Source organism: Ranitomeya variabilis, chromosome 2 (genome assembly GCF_051348905.1).
Source record: "Ranitomeya variabilis isolate aRanVar5 chromosome 2, aRanVar5.hap1, whole genome shotgun sequence".
NCBI classification, from domain to species: Eukaryota; Metazoa; Chordata; class Amphibia; order Anura; family Dendrobatidae; genus Ranitomeya; species Ranitomeya variabilis.
The window spans coordinates 84,516,778-84,535,975 of record NC_135233.1 but is presented as its reverse complement, the minus strand read 5'-3'; the positions used below and the strand labels follow the sequence as shown (position 1 = coordinate 84,535,975).

Here is a 19,198-nt window from a genome sequence, read left to right as displayed (position 1 = left end):
TGATGATCTAACCTTCATTAAAATGAACCAATCATGGATTTCAAATTATTTTGCCCCACCTTCCCCTGCTGACACGTAGCTTGCCTGAAAAATGTCTTGCTTTTGGCCTCCTCTTACTGACTGCTCCAATTCCTCCATTTGCAGATGCTGAATGTCCATTTTTATACCTCCCTAAATGCGCTGACTCCCCCCACAGGGCCGTGGTCACCACTTGGCGCAAGCACCCGTGCGAGTGCCGTTTGCCTGGACAGGTGGGTGTGCCCACTCTTGGGCGACGGCACTGGCACAGGGTCCCTCATAGTACAATGAAGTGTCTCTGACGGTGGTGGTGCACAACCAACGTCAGACACACTGTCGTAATATGAGGGGCCCTGTGCCAGTACCGCCGCCCACGAGAGAGTGTTCCCCTCCAGCTCGAACAGTGCTCTGCCACTTGCAAAACTTACCTCTCCCTGCTCCACCACTGTGTAGTCTGTGCAGTTAAATCCTTCAATGGCACTGCCAATACAAATTTGTTGAAATGATAGATGATAGTAAAAATATACAGGGGCCCTGGCCTCCATTTAGACCAGTTAATACTTTGCGCCAATTACCACTGTCTGCTACTCAGCAGAGGAGCCCACCACCTGTTTATTTATGAACATTTTTTTGGCAGACATTTTGCCTACTTATTTATTTGGGCCTAGTAACTGTGTCAGCCAGTCCTTACAGTTGTCCTCCACTGAACAAAGCTATGCCGCCTGTGTACTCCTGTTACCAATTTTGAACTGCATTTAGCCTACTTTTTTATTTTAGGCCTACTACCTGTGTCTGTCTGCGCCACTCCTTACAGTTGTCCTCCACTGAACAAAGCAATGCCGCCTGTGTACTCCTGTTACCAATTTTGAATTGCATTTAGCCTACTTTTTTATTTTAGGCCTACTACCTGTGTCTGTCTGCGCCACTCCTTACAGTTGTCCTCCACTTAACAAAGCTATGCCGCCTGTGTACTCCTGTTACAAATTTTGAACTGCATTTAGCCTACTTTTTATTTTAGGCCTACTACCTGTGTCTGTCTGCGCCACTCCTTACAGTTGTCCTCCACTGAACAAAGCAATGCCGCCTGTGTACTCCTGTTACAAATTTTGAACTGCATTTATTTAGCCTACTTACTTATTTGGGCCTAGTAACTGTGTCAGCTAGTCCTTACAGTTGTCCTCCACTGAACAAAGCTATGCCGCCTGTGTACTCCTGTTAACAATTTTGAACTGCATTTAGCCTACTTACTTATTTGGGCCTAGTAAATGTGTCAGCCAGTCCTTACAGTTGTCCTCCACTGAACAAAGCTATGCCGCCTGTGTACTCCTGTTACCAATTTTGAACTGCATTTAGCCTTTTTTATTTTAGGCCTACTACCTGCGTCTGTCTGTGCCACTCCTTACAGTTGTCCTCCACTGAACAAAGCTATGCCGCCTGTGTACTCCTGTTACAAATTTTGAACTGCATTTAGCCTACTTTTTTATTTTAGGCCTACTACGTGTGTCTGTCTGCGCCACTCCTTACAGTTGTCCTCCACTGAACAAAGCTATGCCGCCTGTGTACTCCTGTTACCAATTTTGAACTGCATTTAGCCTACTTACTTATTTGGGCCTAGTAACTGTGTCAGCCAGTCCTTACAGTTGTCCTCCACTGAACAAAGCTATGCCGCCTGTGTACTCCTGTTAACAATTTTGAACTGCATTTAGCCTACTTACTTATTTGGGCCTAGTAAATGTGTCAGCCAGTCCTTACAGTTGTCCTCCACTGAACAAAGCTATGCCGCCTGTGTACTCCTGTTACCAATTTTGAACTGCATTTAGCCTACTTTTTTATTTTAGGCCTACTACCTGCGTCTGTCTGCGCCACTCCTTACAGTTGTCCTCCACTGAACAAAGCTATGCCGCCTGTGTACTCCTGTTACAAATTTTGAACTGCATTTAGCCTACTTTTTTATTTTAGGCCTACTACGTGTGTCTGTCTGCGCCACTCCTTACAGTTGTCCTCCACTGAACAAAGCTATGCCGCGTGTGTACTCCTGTTACCAATTTTGAACTGCATTTAGCCTACTTACTTATTTGGGCCTAGTAACTGTGTCAGCCAGTCCTTACAGTTGTCCTCCACTGAACAAAGCTATGCCGCCTGTGTACTCCTGTTACCAATTTTGAACTGCATTTAGCCTACTTACTTATTTGGGCCCAGTAACTGTGTCAGCCAGTCCTTACAGTTGTCCTCCACTGAACAAAGCTATGCCGCCTGTGTACTCCTGTTACAAATTTTGAACTGCATTTAGCCTACTTTTTTATTTTAGGCCTACTACGTGTGTCTGTCTGCGCCACTCCTTACAGTTGTCCTCCACTGAACAAAGCTATGCCGCCTGTGTACTCCTGTTACAAATTTTGAACTGCATTTAGCCTACTTACTTATTTGGGCCCAGTAACTGTGTCAGCCAGTCCTTACAGTTGTCCTCCACTGAACAAAGCTATGCCGCCTGTGTACTCCTGTTACAAATTTTGAACTGCATTTAGCCTACTTTTTTATTTTAGGCCTACTACGTGTGTCTGTCTGCGCCACTCCTTACAGTTGTCCTCCACTGAACAAAGCTATGCCGCCTGTGTACTCCTGTTACAAATTTTGAACTGCATTTAGCCTACTTGCTTATTTGGGCCTAGTAAATGTGTCAGCCAGTCCTTACAGTTGTCCTCCACTGAACAAAGCTATGCCGCCTGTGTACTCCTGTTACCAATTTTGAACTGCATTTAGCCTACTTTTTTATTTTAGGCCTACTACCTGCGTCTGTCTGCGCCACTCCTTACAGTTGTCCTCCACTGAACAAAGCTATGCCGCCTGTGTACTCCTGTTACAAATTTTGAACTGCATTTAGCCTACTTTTTTATTTTAGGCCTACTACGTGTGTCTGTCTGCACCACTCCTTACAGTTGTCCTCCACTGAACAAAGCTATGCCGCCTGTGTACTCCTGTTACCAATTTTGAACTGCATTTAGCCTACTTACTTATTTGGGCCCAGTAACTGTGTCAGCCAGTCCTTACAGTTGTCCTCCACTGAACAAAGCTATGCCGCCTGTGTACTCCTGTTACAAATTTTGAACTGCATTTAGCCTACTTTTTTATTTTAGGCCTACTACCTGTGTCTGTCTGCGCCACTCCTTACAGTTGTCCTCCACTGAACAAAGCAATGCCGCCTGTGTACTCCTGTTACCAATTTTGAACTGCATTTAGCCCACTTTTTTATTTTAGGCCTACTACCTGTGTCTGTCTGCGCCACTCCTTACAGTTGTCCTCCACTGAACAAAGCTATGCCGCCTGTGTACTCCTGTTACAAATTTTTAACTGCATTTAGCCTACTTTTTTATTTTAGGCCTACTACCTGTGTCTGTCTGCGCCACTCCTTACAGTTGTCCTCCACTGAACAAAGCTATGCCGCCTGTGTACTCCTGTTACAAATTTTGAACTGCATTTAGCCTACTTACTTATTTGGGCCTAGTAACTGTGTCAGCCAGTCCTCACAGTTGTCCTCCACTGAACAAAGCTATGCCGCCTGTGTATTCCTGCTACCAATTTTTAACTGCTTTTAGCCTTTTTTATTTTGGGCCTATATCTGTGTTTCCTCTTCATCCTGCCCATTGCCCAGCCACTGCTAGATGAGTCTGCTGGTACATTGACCCAGACCACTACATTCCCCTTGCACTCTACAGAGCCAGAATCTGACCCTGCTGAAAGTCAGGTTCCCCTTCCCGCATACTATACCACCTTACACGGGGACAAAGAGGAAGGTGCAGATGAAAGTGCAGGTTCCTTCATCAGGTGGGGGGGCATACTCGTTGGCACTGGCACAGGGCCCCTCATAGTACGCAAAAGTGTCTCTGGCAGTGGGAGGCGCCGCCCACCATCAAACACCGCCGTACTATGAGGGGCCCTGTGCCAGTGCCAACTATTGGGCCCCCCTGCTTGCTCAGGATCACAGCACTTGCAAAGTTGAAATACTTACCTCTCCGTGCTCCACCACCGTGACGTATTCCGCGTTTCCTGGGCCCAAGAAAATCTTGAGCCAGCCCTACCCCCCCACAACTTTAGCCAAATGATCCCCTGCTTTCAATGCCTAACTATTATTATAAAGTAAATTAAGATTGACAAGCTTCAGTAATAAGAATTTATGTTTTTGGCATTAAAATGGGCACTGTAGGTGTTTTCCTGTCCTCCACTCACTGCCGACTTTGTTTCCCCATTGACTTGCATTGGGCTTCGTGTTTCAGTCGGCCCCCGACTTTACGCAATAATCGGCCGATTTCACCCGACCCGACTTTTGAGAAAGTCGGGCTTCGCGAAACCCGACTCGATCCTAAAAAAGTAAAAGTCGCTCAACTCTACCTCTGACTATCTTTGATTTTGAGAGACTCTGCCTCTCTAACATGCTGTTTATACAGTCATGTAACTTAGTTGAAAGTTGACTGACCAGCTTTTTTTCATTAGAACTTACTTTTCTAGCCTTTTATTGCTGCTTGAGATATGTAGCTGATATAAGTTAAGAAAATGTCTAATGTCTACTTCTGATCTGTGTTCTATGTTCTGTTGTGAATAACACACAGCATCGCAACTCTTTTGGAATCGGAATTTTATGTAAGTAGTCAAAATTAATGTCCACAAATGGTTTTCCATATATCCAGATGTGTCCAATCATAACGTTACACAGGTTTTATCAAGTTTCACACAGCACATTTCATGACATAGTATCAGTAAATCAAATGTAAATACAGAAAGGTTATACAATTACACTACAGAATTATTTATTTTTATGGACTTAGAATAGTGTACTTGACAGGAGATACAGCTGGATGTATACAGGACAGACTACTCCTATATTCTGCCTTGGATCTTCTATATATTAAGGATAAAACCCTTTGATTAATTTTATCTTAAAGGTGTATTTAAATCTCAGACATTCATAGCTATAGATGGGAAAACTCCATTAATACAAATGTGATCTATAAGGAAATACAATGGGAAATACCTGATTTATGTATTAGTTTTCTTGCCTATTACCTTCTCTCAGTTAGTTTCATCAACACATATTGCAAAGTCATGGTAGGCAGATGTGAAAGTCGTTACCTGATGAACATCTTTTACTCTTGGTGGCAAATTATCTCGTATCCGGCGCATTGCCTGCAATGGCGGTTCATTGAAGTAAGGAGGTTCTCCGTCAATCATTTCTATCACCATGATTCCAAGTGACCAGATATCCACCTGGAAGAAGAAAGAAATATCTTGTCTTGTTTCCTCAAGGAGCCACTCTTCTATATGGGCTAAATAGTATTCCCTCCTCCTACTTCACACACACACTTTAATAATATAACCCCAAATTATAGACTGTAGACTATAGAGATGAGGCGTTCGCTTTGCACATTCCTGGTCCACGTCAGTGCTCTCTGGCCATGGACAGGAGGTGTGGGAATTTCCTTACCCATCGTTATCCCAGACTTGGCTCATGAATAGTCGGTCTGGTGAGATGTCACCTGTGCGCCGCACACTACACAGAAGAAGTCATCATGACTGACCGGCAAAATCAAACGTGGAGCCCGAAGGCACAGGAAATTCACACAGCTCCTATCCAACGCCAGAGCCTGGACCATGCACTAGGATCGCACAAAATGATCTGCTCATCCCTTACCTAGATGATAATTTCTAAGAAGGGTTATAAAGGGTTATATGGCTAAAACATGGCTAGAAGACCCTAGGAAAGACATGAAAACCGATTATTTAACCTTTAAACGCAAAACCTTAGAGTTTAATTGCAGTGAACGGTTCACATTACAAAGAATATGTTAGCTGGTCGCCAATACTATTAAGGGGAACGTCTGGTTAATAAATTGAAAGCATATTCACCTTTTGCAGCCAATGAGCCTAATGTATCTAGAATAAAAAAAGAATCAAATTTTATCCCCCCTCTAGAGGATAGATGATAACTTATTGATCACTGGGAGTCAAACTGCTGCACTCTCACAGATCCCAAGAATGGGGCTCTGTCTGAATGGAGAGGTGGTCGAGAATGTCCACCTCTACTCCATTTATTCTCTATGGGGCGGCCGGATAGCTATGGGCTGTCATACAGAATGAACAGTGTGGAGGAGCGCATGCTGGGTCTCAGCTCTGTTTAGCTAGGTCTATAGGACTTCGTCCTCAGGATTTGTAAGGATTCCAGCTGTTGGACCCCCAGTGATCAATGAGTTATACCCTGTCCTGTCGATAAGGGATTACTGATATAATTTGTACAACCCTTTTAACCTCTCCCTCCTCAGCCAATTTTCAGCATGGGGGCAATAATATGAAGCGAGGCAGTATATGGGGGGCAATATTATGGAGAGGTAGGATGTGTTAGGATGTTTTGCAGAGGGGTATTGTAGGGGGAATATTAAGGAGAGGGCATATGTAAGGGGGATATTTTGCAGAGGGACAGTATGGTTGGAAATTTTGGAGAAGGGAAGTGTGTGTGGGTGAAGATACTTTGTGAAGCAAGCACAGCAATAATTTATTTAGGGGCGCAGCATGGGAGACAAGCTCTGGCCATGAAATCTCATCACGGCATCTGTACTTCATGGAGACAAAAGGGATGGGAAAGACTCCAATCAGAGAAGATGTCAGCTATAAGGTACCTGGATGTAAATGTTCACTTGTGGGGTGTGGCTTCGGTCTCTGGCTATGTGAGACGTGCGATCAGGGAGCTCCTGAGGTAAAAACCTCCAATCCAACTTTAATCCCTACTTTTACAAACCATCCACACAATTTTATATGGGTGATTGATACAGCCTTCCCCAGGCTTATTTTAGACCAAAAAGAACAAAAATTGGCCCTTCACCTAGGAAGATTTATTTACCTCATGGTAATCTGAGGCCTACTAGGAGCATGTGAGGACAGCCATTGCCGCCATCAACAACAGTGTCTTCAACCCCGGAGCACACTCCTGCCCGCAGCACAGACCCGGAAGCCTTCGCCGCTGCAGAGAACACAAGGAGACGGCTGCAGCTCTTGACGCGATCACCGGACCCTGAGCAACTGCCTGCTAAACAGCCGCCCCAACGCAACGGGACCCTCAAACAGCACCGTCGCTGTGCCCGACCACCAGACCCGGTGTCTCCACAGGACCACGAACGGAGAAGACGCTCCGGACACAGGACATCGACGAGGTGGTGAACAGGGACGCCATCACTGCACCCGAATACAAGATCAGGATTCCCCTCCAGACCACCAGCAGGACCACCAGCAGAGAGGACACTCCGGACACCGAACATCAACGCTGCGGTGAGGCCTTGTAGTGATTTCCCACCCCCCTGTTACCAGAGGAATATCGGTTTCCTTCACATTTTCCCGCCTTCCAGTCAACTCAGGTACGCTCGACCACACTGAGGTGCCATTAATACTCCGGCTGTACCCCGCTTAATATACCCGGACTCAGAGTCCACACTTGTGGCTCCATTAACTTATCATACCTCCCTGGGGCTGTGGGCTGTTATGTCACATTAACAATACTTCTCAGGGTATGCTGGGCCTTATGGTCCCCATCTCCCTTCAGCTACAACTTGCTTATTTTTGCTAACTTCACCTTATCAGGGTACTAACCCAAGATAGCGGCTATACTATAGCATTGTTTCTCAAGGCTTGCTGCGCCCTGTGGTACTCCTTCTAACAAAGGATCTGCAGGTCATCTGCTGTACTAAATCACACTGGGGCTGTGGAATAACAAGTACCCTCTCACCCCTGATACAGGAGTACTATAAACAGCACTGCCAAGGCCTTTGGTAGCAGGCCATACATTTAAACTACAGCAGCGTTTTACAGAGCTTGCTGCGCCCTGTGGTACCCCCCCTTCTCACAGTCTTCCAACAAAGGAACTGGACATTTGCTATACTAAACCTCCCTGGGGCTTTGGGAAAACAAATACCCTCTCTCCCCTGATATAGGAGCACTGTAAACAGTCCGTAGCAAGGCCTTTGGTATCAGGCCACACGTTTATACTACAGCAGTGTTTATCAGGGCTTGCTGTGCCTTGTGCTACCCCTCTTTCCACAGTCTGCATTCCAACAAAGAAATTGGTAAATCCCCGCCCTTGGGGCTGTGGGAAAACAAATACCCTCTCACCCCTGATACAGGAGCACTATAAACAGACCTTGGCAAGGCCTTTGGTATCAGGCCACAAGTTTATACTACAGCAACGTTTTTCAGAGCTTGCTGCGCCTTGTGGTTCCCCTCCCTCCACAGTCTTCTCAGACTAGAGAATTCTTTTACATCTACTGTACTCTCTCTACAGGCTCCTGACCCTAACCTCTGGAGAGGTAGATTACTACTGGATACACTTGCTTAAATTCTTGTTTATATTTGCTGCAATATATTTTCTTTTCTTCCCTCCTGACAGGATTTGATAAGATCTAATTGACATAAATTACTATCAGTACTCTGCTTTTTCTTAACAGGTTTAAATATCTGTGTAGTTCTGTAAGCATATTTGATAGTTATTATTGACGAAGATACTCTGAATAGCATCATCACCATGGGGAAAAAAGAGGGAACCATTCCTAAATCTAACATTCCCCAACTCTCTAAGCAAACCAAAATGCAAGGAGAGGAAAGAATACATTACCACTGCTACTCTCCAAGGGACAAGGTTAACACTTTGATCCCTGAAAAATCCAGATCCCCCATAAGAGATGAGAGAAAAACCTATAATACCCCTCAAAAAATAAAAAAATGGAATCCTCCAAAATTACCTCAGATAGAGGGTCAACCTGAAAGTATGGACTCATCTCAGTCCAACAAAAGAAAAGAACGAGAGGAGGAGAGACAAAAAATCTTCACATCATCTCAAGGAACAGAACAAGGGGAAGAAGATTACTCCAGCTTTAGTGACTCTTCCCCTAACATAAGGCCACTAAAAAATAAACTCAAGTTAGACAATGACCAAGATACAACCCCACCGAACTTATTGGCCACAAACCCTAATCAAATCTCCTCCCTCAGCAACAACACTAGTACTGAGGCATATATGCTTAATCTAGCTAACAAAATTAACGAAAATATGTCAAAAAGCTTCGACATCCAAGCCAAACGGTTTGAGACTACTCTTGAACAACTTAACATAAAAATCTCTGATCACGAAACAAGAATTGATGCAGTAGAAAAAACTACTACAAAATCCTCCAATATTATCCATGATCTATCTTCAGAGGTCAAAAGGCTAAAAATCAAATTGGCTGACATAGAAGACCGTAATCGCAGGAATAACGTAAAAATCCGAGGTATTCCGGAACATATCCACACGGACAACCTCTCAAACCATGTAAAATCCATCTTTAAAAAAGCTATTCCTACTCTATCAGACTCAGATCTAATCATAGATAGAATCCACAGACTCCCAAAACCCCCCAAAATTGCACCAGATATCCCCAGAGATGTAATTCTCAGAATTCATTTCTACAACACCAAGGAAAGAATATTGCAATACTTAAAAAATGAAAAAACCTTTCCAGAGCCTTATAACAACCTCAAAATATTTGCGGACCTGTCCAAGGAGACACTGGATTCCAGGAAAACGTTTAATGCTATTACCTCCACACTCAGGGACAACAATATCCCATATAGATGGGGATTCCCTCTCAAACTCCTAGTTTTTTCAAATGGAAAAACCATTCCAATCTTCACACCTGAAGAAGGCCAAAAATTTATTGCTTCATTAAAAGACAACCCCTCACATAGAGGTTACCGTTGAAAATACATAGGTCATGGTCATGATCTTGTCTTTGAACTTTCGGTTTAGATAATTCATTCATCATAAGCTGTTATTACATATGGTTTGCTTCCCTATACAAGAGGTTAATTTTCTTCTTCATCAGTTCCCATTTAGTTCATACCCCCAGGAAGATATATCCCACTGTGAGTGGGTTCTTGTATTAAACAAACTTCTCAATTGTTGGTGTATTCTATACACCCCATTTTTGAATTGTAAATATTTAATTCACTTATAGGTGTACCACATACACCTTAATTCTTGATCAATAGAGGTACGTTCTAGTATTGACGAGTGAGACTTTTATTTCTACTTTAACTTCCACTTTCCCCAACTCTTTCTACACAAGACACTATAAACATGAACCTTAAAATCATGACATACAATATTAAAGGACTCAATAGTCCTAGGAAAAGATTTTCCCTATGGAGAGAACTTGAAAACTCTAAAACAGACATAATATGTGTCCAAGAGACCAAATTTAAAAATGCAGACAACCCAAAATTTGAACACAAAAATTTCCCACATATATACCAATCTAACAATTCAAAAAAGAAAGCGGGGGTAATGACAATAATAAAAAACTCGATCCCATTTGAATTTATTGAAGAAGTCAAGGACAATAACGGCAGATACCACATCCTAATTTGCCATATTAACAACATAACCTGCACAATCGCCAACATCTATGCTCCTAATAAAAACCAAAAAAAATTTCTAAATAAATTCATTAAAAAATTCGACCAAAACAAAAAAGGTATACCCATTATACTGGGAGACTTTAACTCCACCCCAGACCACCTCCTTGACTCTTCTTCCAAAAAGAGACCACAAACAGGAGATCTCAACCCTTGACTGTTCCAGAATGAGCTCTACGATACGTTTCGATGTATCAACGCCTCTTCCATTGAATACTCCTTCTTCTCAGAGACTCATCAATCAGCGTCCAGAATAGACCTAATTATTGCCGACGTCTTTACTTTGGCAAGGTTTACAAAAATTTATATAAAAGACAGAACAATTTCAGATCATTCCCCGGTGGTTGGAGAGCTCGTTCTGGGACCCCCAATAAACAACAAAACTCTGTGGAAATGTAACTCTAATATAATCAACAACCCCATACATAAATCCTCAATAGAATCCTCGATTAAACTGTACTTTAAAGAAAATTGTTCTGACTCCACTAACCCCATCATTAGATGGTGTGCCCACAAGGCAGTGATTAGAGGTTTGCTGATCCAGATTTCTTCCAGAAAAAAGAAAGAAAAAAGGGCGGAAACAGAAAGAATCCAGTCTCTTCTAAAAAATAAAATTAATGAACAAATTGCACTCCCCTCCCCTTCTTCTACGTTACAGTCTGAAATATCGAAATTGACACAAGAACTAAAATTACTATTATTCTCCCCTTATGAAGCAGCAGTCAAAAACTCTAAATATAAATTGTATACATCTTTAAACAAGCCCACTAAATTTATGTGCAATCGCATTAAAAAACGAAGGCTCCATAACAGAATTGACAAAATAAAAAATTCAAAAGGAACAACAATATCCCACCCCCAAGACATAGTAAATGAATTTGCAAAATTCTACGAGAGGCTATATAACATCAACCCCCCCAAAAAACCCTCCCAACTCCACCAAGATGCCATAACCTCATTCCTTTCTTCAATCAACCTCCCAAAAATAACAACGGAAGACAAGTCAATCCTATCAGCTCCCTTTGATTTAGAGGAGATAGAGGATTGTATTAAGCAACTAAAGCCATCAAAATCCCCAGGTCCCGATGGCTTTGGCAACGATTATTATAGAACTTTCTACAAAACTCTCTCCCCCCATCTCTTGCAATCATTTAACATGGCCTCATCCTCGGGTACCTTCCCTACTGAAATGCTCGAAGCTTCTATTGTTTTAATTCCCAAGCTCAAAGATAACCCTGAAGACATTGCCAATTTTAGACCCATTTCCTTAATCAATTGCGACATCAAAATATATGCCAAAATTCTAGCTAATAGGCTTACTCTGATACTTCCCACCTTAATAAATAATGACCAGATCGGGTTTGTCGTGGGTCGCCACGCTTCAGACGGTACCAGGAGAATCATCAACGCCATCAAAATAGCTAATCAATCAAAACAAAGCACCCTGATTGTCTCTCTAGATGCAGAAAAAGCTTTTGACCGTCTGGAGTGGGGCTTCCTACGGCAGACCCTGATCAAATTTGGGTTTGATAATTCCTTTATTACTACAATTATGGCCCTCTACTCCAACCCTAGAGCAAAAATCGTTGCTAACAATCATGTATCTCCCTCCTTCACTATAACAAATGGTACAAGGCAGGGATGTCCCTTATCCCCACTCCTTTTTATCTTAGCCATGGAGCCCCTTGCACAAATGGTCAGACAAAATAATAACATCAAGGGATTGGAAACCCCCTCTCGCCAATACAAACTAAGTATGTTTGCTGATGACATCATTCTCGCCCTAACAGACCCTATCAACTCCATGTCAGAACTTCACAAGATATTGGATTCTTTCTCAAATGTCTCCCATTTCAAAATTAACGCAACAAAATCAAAAATCCTACCCTTAAATGTAGATGAAGAGCAAATTAAAAAAATTAAAGCTTTTTCCCCCATTACCTGGGCTAATAAAGAACTTACCTATTTAGGGATTAAGATCACTAAAAATCTAAACAACATCATAACAAATAATATTAATTACTTAATTAAAACTATAAAAAATGACACTACCACCTTTGGGCATAAATTCCTCTCCTGGTGGGGCAAAGTCCTCACAATAAAAATCTTTACGCTACCTAAGATTCTATACATTCTGAGCTCCATTCCTCTTCCCATTTCAGTATCATACCTTACATCTCTCCAAACCATCATTAATAAATTTATTTGGAATAATAAAAAACCCAGGACACCCTCAAGTATCACTTACAAAAAAAGAGCATATGGGGGCTTGGGGATTCCCAATATAGCTGCCCATTATTATACATCCTTGATAAAACAAAGCAGATTCTGGCTAACAGTATCAAAAACCCCAGCGTGGTTAGATATGGAAACCCTTCTAAATAAAAACAACCACCCCAAATATTTAATTATAAAAACACTAACTAGTCATCAACTCAACTCAGTGACTCACCCAATATTCCAGGTCACCGTACATGCTTGGGAAAAACTGTCCAGATCAAGAAAGGGAACATCCAAAAAATCTATCTTAGTTAAAATTCCTCTCTCCACTATTTCTACATGTAACAATATTACACTTCCAACTCTATGGGAAGAAAGGGGAATTAAGAGATTGGGAGACGTCTATGATGGTAGCTCTTTCATAAAATTTAGCAACCTAAAAGATAAGTTTAGACTCCCGTCATCGACGTTTTTACAATTTGTAATGTTAAAAGAACAAGTCATAAAGTTTCTCCAGAAGGGTCCTAAATTCTCCGAAGCATCCTTAAATTTAGTAAGTAACACGGAACACGGAGTCTTTTGGAGTCACAAATATATTTATGACTGGTTTAATCATGATTGGGAAATGCCTAAACATCCCTATATACGCAAGTGGGAAAGGGAACTGCAGTCTACCTTTACCAGAGAAGATTGGGAGGACGCTCTGTCTTCCACATATGATTCCACGTTATCTATGTCTCTTCAAGAATGTCATTTCAAAGAAAATACCCGCTGGTACTATACTCCAGCAAGATTAGCTCATATTAATCAAGATGGATCAGCCTCCTGTTGGAGAAAATGTGGCATTAAAGGGGACCTCCTTCACATGTTTTGGCATTGCCCAAAACTAAAACCTCTCTGGACACAAATATCTACCCTTATTGACAAAATTTATGGCAAACCACTAAATTTAACTCCCCATATAGCTTTGCTTTCCCTGGGCCTCGAGGACCTTAATCTAGATAAAAGGAATATGATTATACAAATATTACTGGTAGTAAAAAACAGCATAGCTTTTAACTGGAAACATCATCTCCCTCCTTCATTTTCAGACATAATAGAACAACTATCTCTCCATAGGACATATGAATTATCCTTCGCCCTAGCGAATAACCAACTAGAGAAATATACAAATAAGTGGTCTCACTGGGACAATATATATCCATAACATCTATTCTCATAGATATATATCCAATATACGTACCTTAAAAATTGTTGTATAAAGTTTACTTTATTTTTGTACATTTCAGTTTATTTTTACTGTATATCTATAAAGTGATATAAAGCGTTTATAATACCCAAAATTGATATTGAAGCAAAATAAAGCTTTATAGAGAATGGTTAAACATAAAAATATTATATAGTATGTTATGTTACATATTGGCAAAAATGCCTATAAAAATGAGTCATGTTTTGTTACGAAAACGAAAATATTGGAATGTACTTTTTCTGTACTTTCTCTAAATCTTTAAAACGATATGAAGCGTTTGATACGCTTAAAATTGTTAATGATACAATACAAAGTCTTATAGACACCCATTATATGCCAAATGTCTATTATAATATGGAATATTATATGTTATATGTTACCTAATGACAAACAATGCCTTCAAACTTGAATCTTGCCATGTTGCTAAAATGAAAATAAAAACATTGGAAAAGTAAATGTTCACTTGTGATACTGCCTGCATCTCATTAGTGTGTTTCCCGTATAGTCCGCAGTATGATGATGACTGTTTTAGAACAACTCCCAGTATCTCCTTAGCATTGTTAAAGACATACTGGGAGTTGTAGGCTCATGTGATACAATTGTACATGGTGCTAAGCTTGGTCATTTATTCATTTTACTGATGGTTCTGAAGCTGCATTAATGTACTGACGGTGGTTCTGGCCCTGCATTCATGTACTAATGGTGGTTCTGGTGCTGCATTAATGTACAGTACAAATGGCAGTTCTGGCCCTGCATTCATGTACTGACTGTGGTTCTGGCGCTGAGTTCATTTGCTGACGGTCGGTCTGGAGCTTCATTCATGTAGTCACGGTGGTTCTAGCACTGCATTCATGTACTGACGGTGGTTCTGAGCTTGTACGCATTTAGAAATCCAAAACATGATTCATGGCTACTGTATGTTAAAACTTAAAAATCTTTAAAACTTAAGAGTTTTGAGAATATGAGAATTCGTTGAGATTCTGTGCCATTGTATTCGATAAATAAAGATAACATGTCAGTTATATCTATTGTATTAAAGCACCACTCTAGCGGGGTTTTTTTCAGTGGTGGAGTGGCGCTTTAACTGTAAGCCTCCTGCCCCCGTTCTTATACTCACCTTCATCTTTTATCAACACCGCGCTGGTCCCGCGGAGACAACTTGTTCCCTTAATTTCTGACTGTTCGTGAGTCAGAAGTTACTTCACAAGAGGTCAATGCAAGTCTGTGAGAGCCAGAACCAGGCCAGAATGAGGCTCTCATTGGGATGTATTGAAAAACGACCTCTGGCGTGCTCCATGAAACACTGGAGCTGCAGGCAGGTCACTTTTCGTTGGAGACTGAAGGGAGCGGAGCAGGAAAAGGGTTAAGGAGAAGGCAGGTGGGTATCAGACAGGGTAATTACATTTAAAGCACCACTCCAAAGGTGCAATAAAAAAATACGTTGGAGTGGTGTTTCTTTTCTTTCAGCGCTGGATTAGTGCTACAAGTCTAAGCTCCCTGCTCCTAGTATTACACTTACCACCTGCCGTATTCAGCTCTTCCCGGTGCCCCTCTGTTCCCATGGCGCCATCTTGTGACCACAGCTTCTGACTGACTGTAAGCCAGGGGTAACGGTCACAAGCCCTCAGTGAAAGTCTATGAGACCCTATTTTTGGCCTCATTCTGGCTCTCATAGACTTATATTTAGTAGTGACCTCCGGGTCACCCAGCAAGCAGTGGAGCAACCGGCAGTTCACAGTCTGCTGCAGTCTGACCGGAGCGGCGCTGAGAACAGATGAAGACGGCGGCTGGTGAGTATAAGACTAGGGTCAAGGATCTTAGATCAGTGCGACCACTGTAGCAGTAAAATAAAAAAAAAAAAACGGAGTGGTGCTTTAATCTTCATTGCACTAAACATTTATATTTATAACTGTTCTTTGCACTGTTGTCCTTTTCATGCTATATTATTCTGGGGTGGTTTATATGAACGGTATTCCATTATTACGGTACATTTTATTAAATTGCTCTGGCCTTTAAAGGACTTGAAACTGATCGCCTATCTGTAGAATAGGTCATCAATATTAGCTCAGTGGGTATCTGACTCTGCGTCCCTGCCCATCAGCTATACGGCCGCATTATGCAGCGGTGACTATATGTTGTATAGTGTGTTACACTCACCTCGCTTCTGGTAACCTACAAGTCCACAAAGATAGTACACATTTACCATGCGACAAGTGGGCCTGTGTGCCTTCAAATGCCAGGGCTGAATTTTAGTCCTAGTCCAACCCTGCAATCATGTAAACTTTTTTTAAACTATTTTATTGATTTAAAAAAATCTGAATTTTGTAAAAAAAAAATTTTTAAATCATTGGTTTGTATTGCTATTTTCTGAGATCTGTAATTTTTGGTATATTACAACCACTGAAGCTGTTTGGGGGCTTGTTTTTTGCGTGGAGAGCTGGTGTTTTTATTTATACTATTTTGGGGTATATACTGTGCTTTGACAGCTTCTTATTGCATTTTTTTAAAAAAAAGAACACACAAATGTGGTGTTTTGATTTTTTTCTCATTATGGTTTTAACCAATGAGCTTAATTAATGTTATATTTTGATAGTTAGGACATTTTTACATTTTTTTTTCTTTATTTGTTAGTCCCCTTAGGGGACTTGATCTTGCGATCATCTGATTGGTATGGCTGTATATAGTACAGGCAAAGAATTGCTGAATATAGTGAAAATCAAAATCTTGTATGATGCCCAGCCACAAGATGGACGCCACAGAAGAGATCACATGACAAAAACGGGGGGCGCTCAGCTGGCCTCCAACTCATTGGCTCCCTGTGATAGTGATAGCAGAGGAGCCCATGGGCAGAGGAACTGATGGGCACCCAATCTGAGCTGGATTGTGGAGCTTAAATGCCACTGTCAGTGACTGATTGCAGCACTTAAGAGGTTAACAGCATAATGGTATGTCATGGAGCATTAAGGGGTTAAAGGTCCTCCATTTTCTATAGCTGCTATACTGACAACTATTTGTATCCATGGTAATACTCTCTTTTGCTATCTCTTCTGCTTCTTGCTAACTTATCAAATGTATATAATCAAAAACTAGGAGATAAATAAAAGAGAATAGAACTTCACAATCAGACAACGCAGGGTTTGTAGTCTGTTACTATGGAAACAGAGATATGTATAGGAGATGAATAGACAAAATGCTAGAAGATGTTAAATCAAGACTTTTCGTAAAGTTGTCTCATTTACCATTTTAGATGTTTTATACCAAAAAAATTATCTACAGAATGTCTCCTAGAAAGACACTTATACCAGGAAGATGCCAAAAACTAATTACTTCTTTTTAATATTTCAATGATTTTCAATTTACTCAGCATGTCCGAACCTCACCTCTGTTCCATATGGGAGCCGTGATATCACTTCTGGGGCCATCCAGTACGGAGTCCCGACAAGAGACTTCCGTTTGGGGACCTCCTTGGACACTTGTGCACAGAATCCAAAATCAGAAAGTTTTATCTGCAAATACAAAGCGATAAAACATTGGTACTGTAGCAGGAGTTACCGCTCCATTACCGCGTGACACGTGTTGTTTTCAGATCCGCGGCATGAAGCTACCATTATAATCGGCTCGTTAATAGCTGGAATTGTAAGAACAGCAAAGCTCACTTACTCTGCCATCGCTGGTCAGCAGGATCGAGTCGCTTTTTATATCCCTGTGAATTACTCCCTGATTATGCAGGTAGGACAATGCTTTCAGAACAGAGAAACACACTGTGGCTATTTGTTCCTCATTCATCCTGGAAAATAACACGTCATTGTGTATAATCAGCTATATTTCACAGGTATAAACGGAAACAACCAATATACGGAATAAAAAGGTGGGAGAACACAAGAAGAGTACAACCCAAAGGGCTTAATACATTGCATATAACCTCATCATCCAGCAGGGGCAGTAGTGAGCGGGTTGTAAACTGCACTAATGCCCCATCCTGGACACAAATGCTGGGGAAACATAACCTGGCAGAACACACTTCTTATTATTTCTGTGCCATACACAGCACTGAGGCAGAGAAAAGCATTGTTTAATCCCCTTTAATGTTTTCACCTTCAGGACTTTACTATCTTGATTTTTATTAACTTGGGAGTGAGAACAGCAATTCATCAATGTCGTGGGAGAATGTAACATCATTTGCATTTTGCTGCTGACTTTTGCTTCTGTGAGTCATTCTTAAGTTAGTGGATGGTATGAAATGTGCGCCTTGCAGCCTTGATTGGGATTTTATCTTGCTGTCTTCCAAGTGAGAAATACTTTTGGAATCTTAAAGGGAATGTGTCAACAGAAAAAAAAATAAAATATATATATATATATATATATATATATACAGGTCCTTCTCAAAAAATTAGCATATAGTGTTAAATTTCATTATTTACCATAATGTAATGATTACAATTAAACTTTCATATATTATAGATTCATTATCCACCAACTGAAATTTGTCAGGTCTTTTATTGTTTTAATACTGATGATTTTGGCCTACAACTCCTGATAACCCAAAAAACCTGTCTCAATAAATTAGCATATTTCACCCGTCCAATCAAATAAAAGTGTTTTTTAATAACAAACAAAAAAACAATCAAATAATAATGTTCAGTTATGCACTCAATACTTGGTCGGGAATCCTTTGGCAGAAATGACTGCTTCAATGCGGCGTGGCATGGAGGCAATCAGCCTGTGACACTGCTGAGATGTTATGGAGGCCCAGGATGCTTCAATAGCGGCCTTAAGCTCATCCAGAGTGTTGGGTCTTGCGTCTCTCAACTTTCTCTTCACAATATCCCACAGATTCTCTATGGGGTTCAGGTCAGGAGAGTTGGCAGGCCAATTGAGCACAGTAATACCATGGTCAGTAAACCATTTACCAGTGGTTTTGGCACTGTGAGCAGGTGCCAGGTCGTGCTGAAAAATGAAATCTTCATCTCCATAAAGCATTTCAGCCGATGGAAGCATGAAGTGCTCCAAAATCTCCTGATAGCTAGCTGCATTGACCCTGCCCTTGATGAAACAGTGGACCAACACCAGCAGCTGACATGGCACCCCACACCATCACTGACTGTGGGTACTTGACACTGGACTTCAGGCATTTTGGCATTTCCTTCTCCCCAGTCTTCCTCCAGACTCTGGCACCTTGATTTCCGAATGACATGCAAAATTTGCTTTCATCAGAAAAAAGTA

The 19,198-nt window shown here is 41.3% G+C and overlaps 1 protein-coding gene across 4 annotated transcripts in view; it reads right to left on the bottom strand.

The window, feature by feature from the left end:
- The window catches only part of PAK5 (p21 (RAC1) activated kinase 5), a 219,685-nt gene that overhangs the window by 13,015 nt on the left and 187,472 nt on the right, over positions 1–19,198 (bottom strand). For all 4 annotated transcript variants that reach the window (XM_077282622.1, XM_077282620.1, XM_077282623.1 and 1 more), the window contains 3 exons: positions 17,636–17,762; positions 17,356–17,481; positions 5,143–5,277 (listed from right to left, as the gene is read on the bottom strand). In XM_077282622.1, coding sequence (XP_077138737.1) covers positions 5,143–5,277; positions 17,356–17,481; positions 17,636–17,762 — 388 coding nt within the window. The remainder of the gene's footprint in view (positions 1–5,142; positions 5,278–17,355; positions 17,482–17,635; positions 17,763–19,198) is intronic.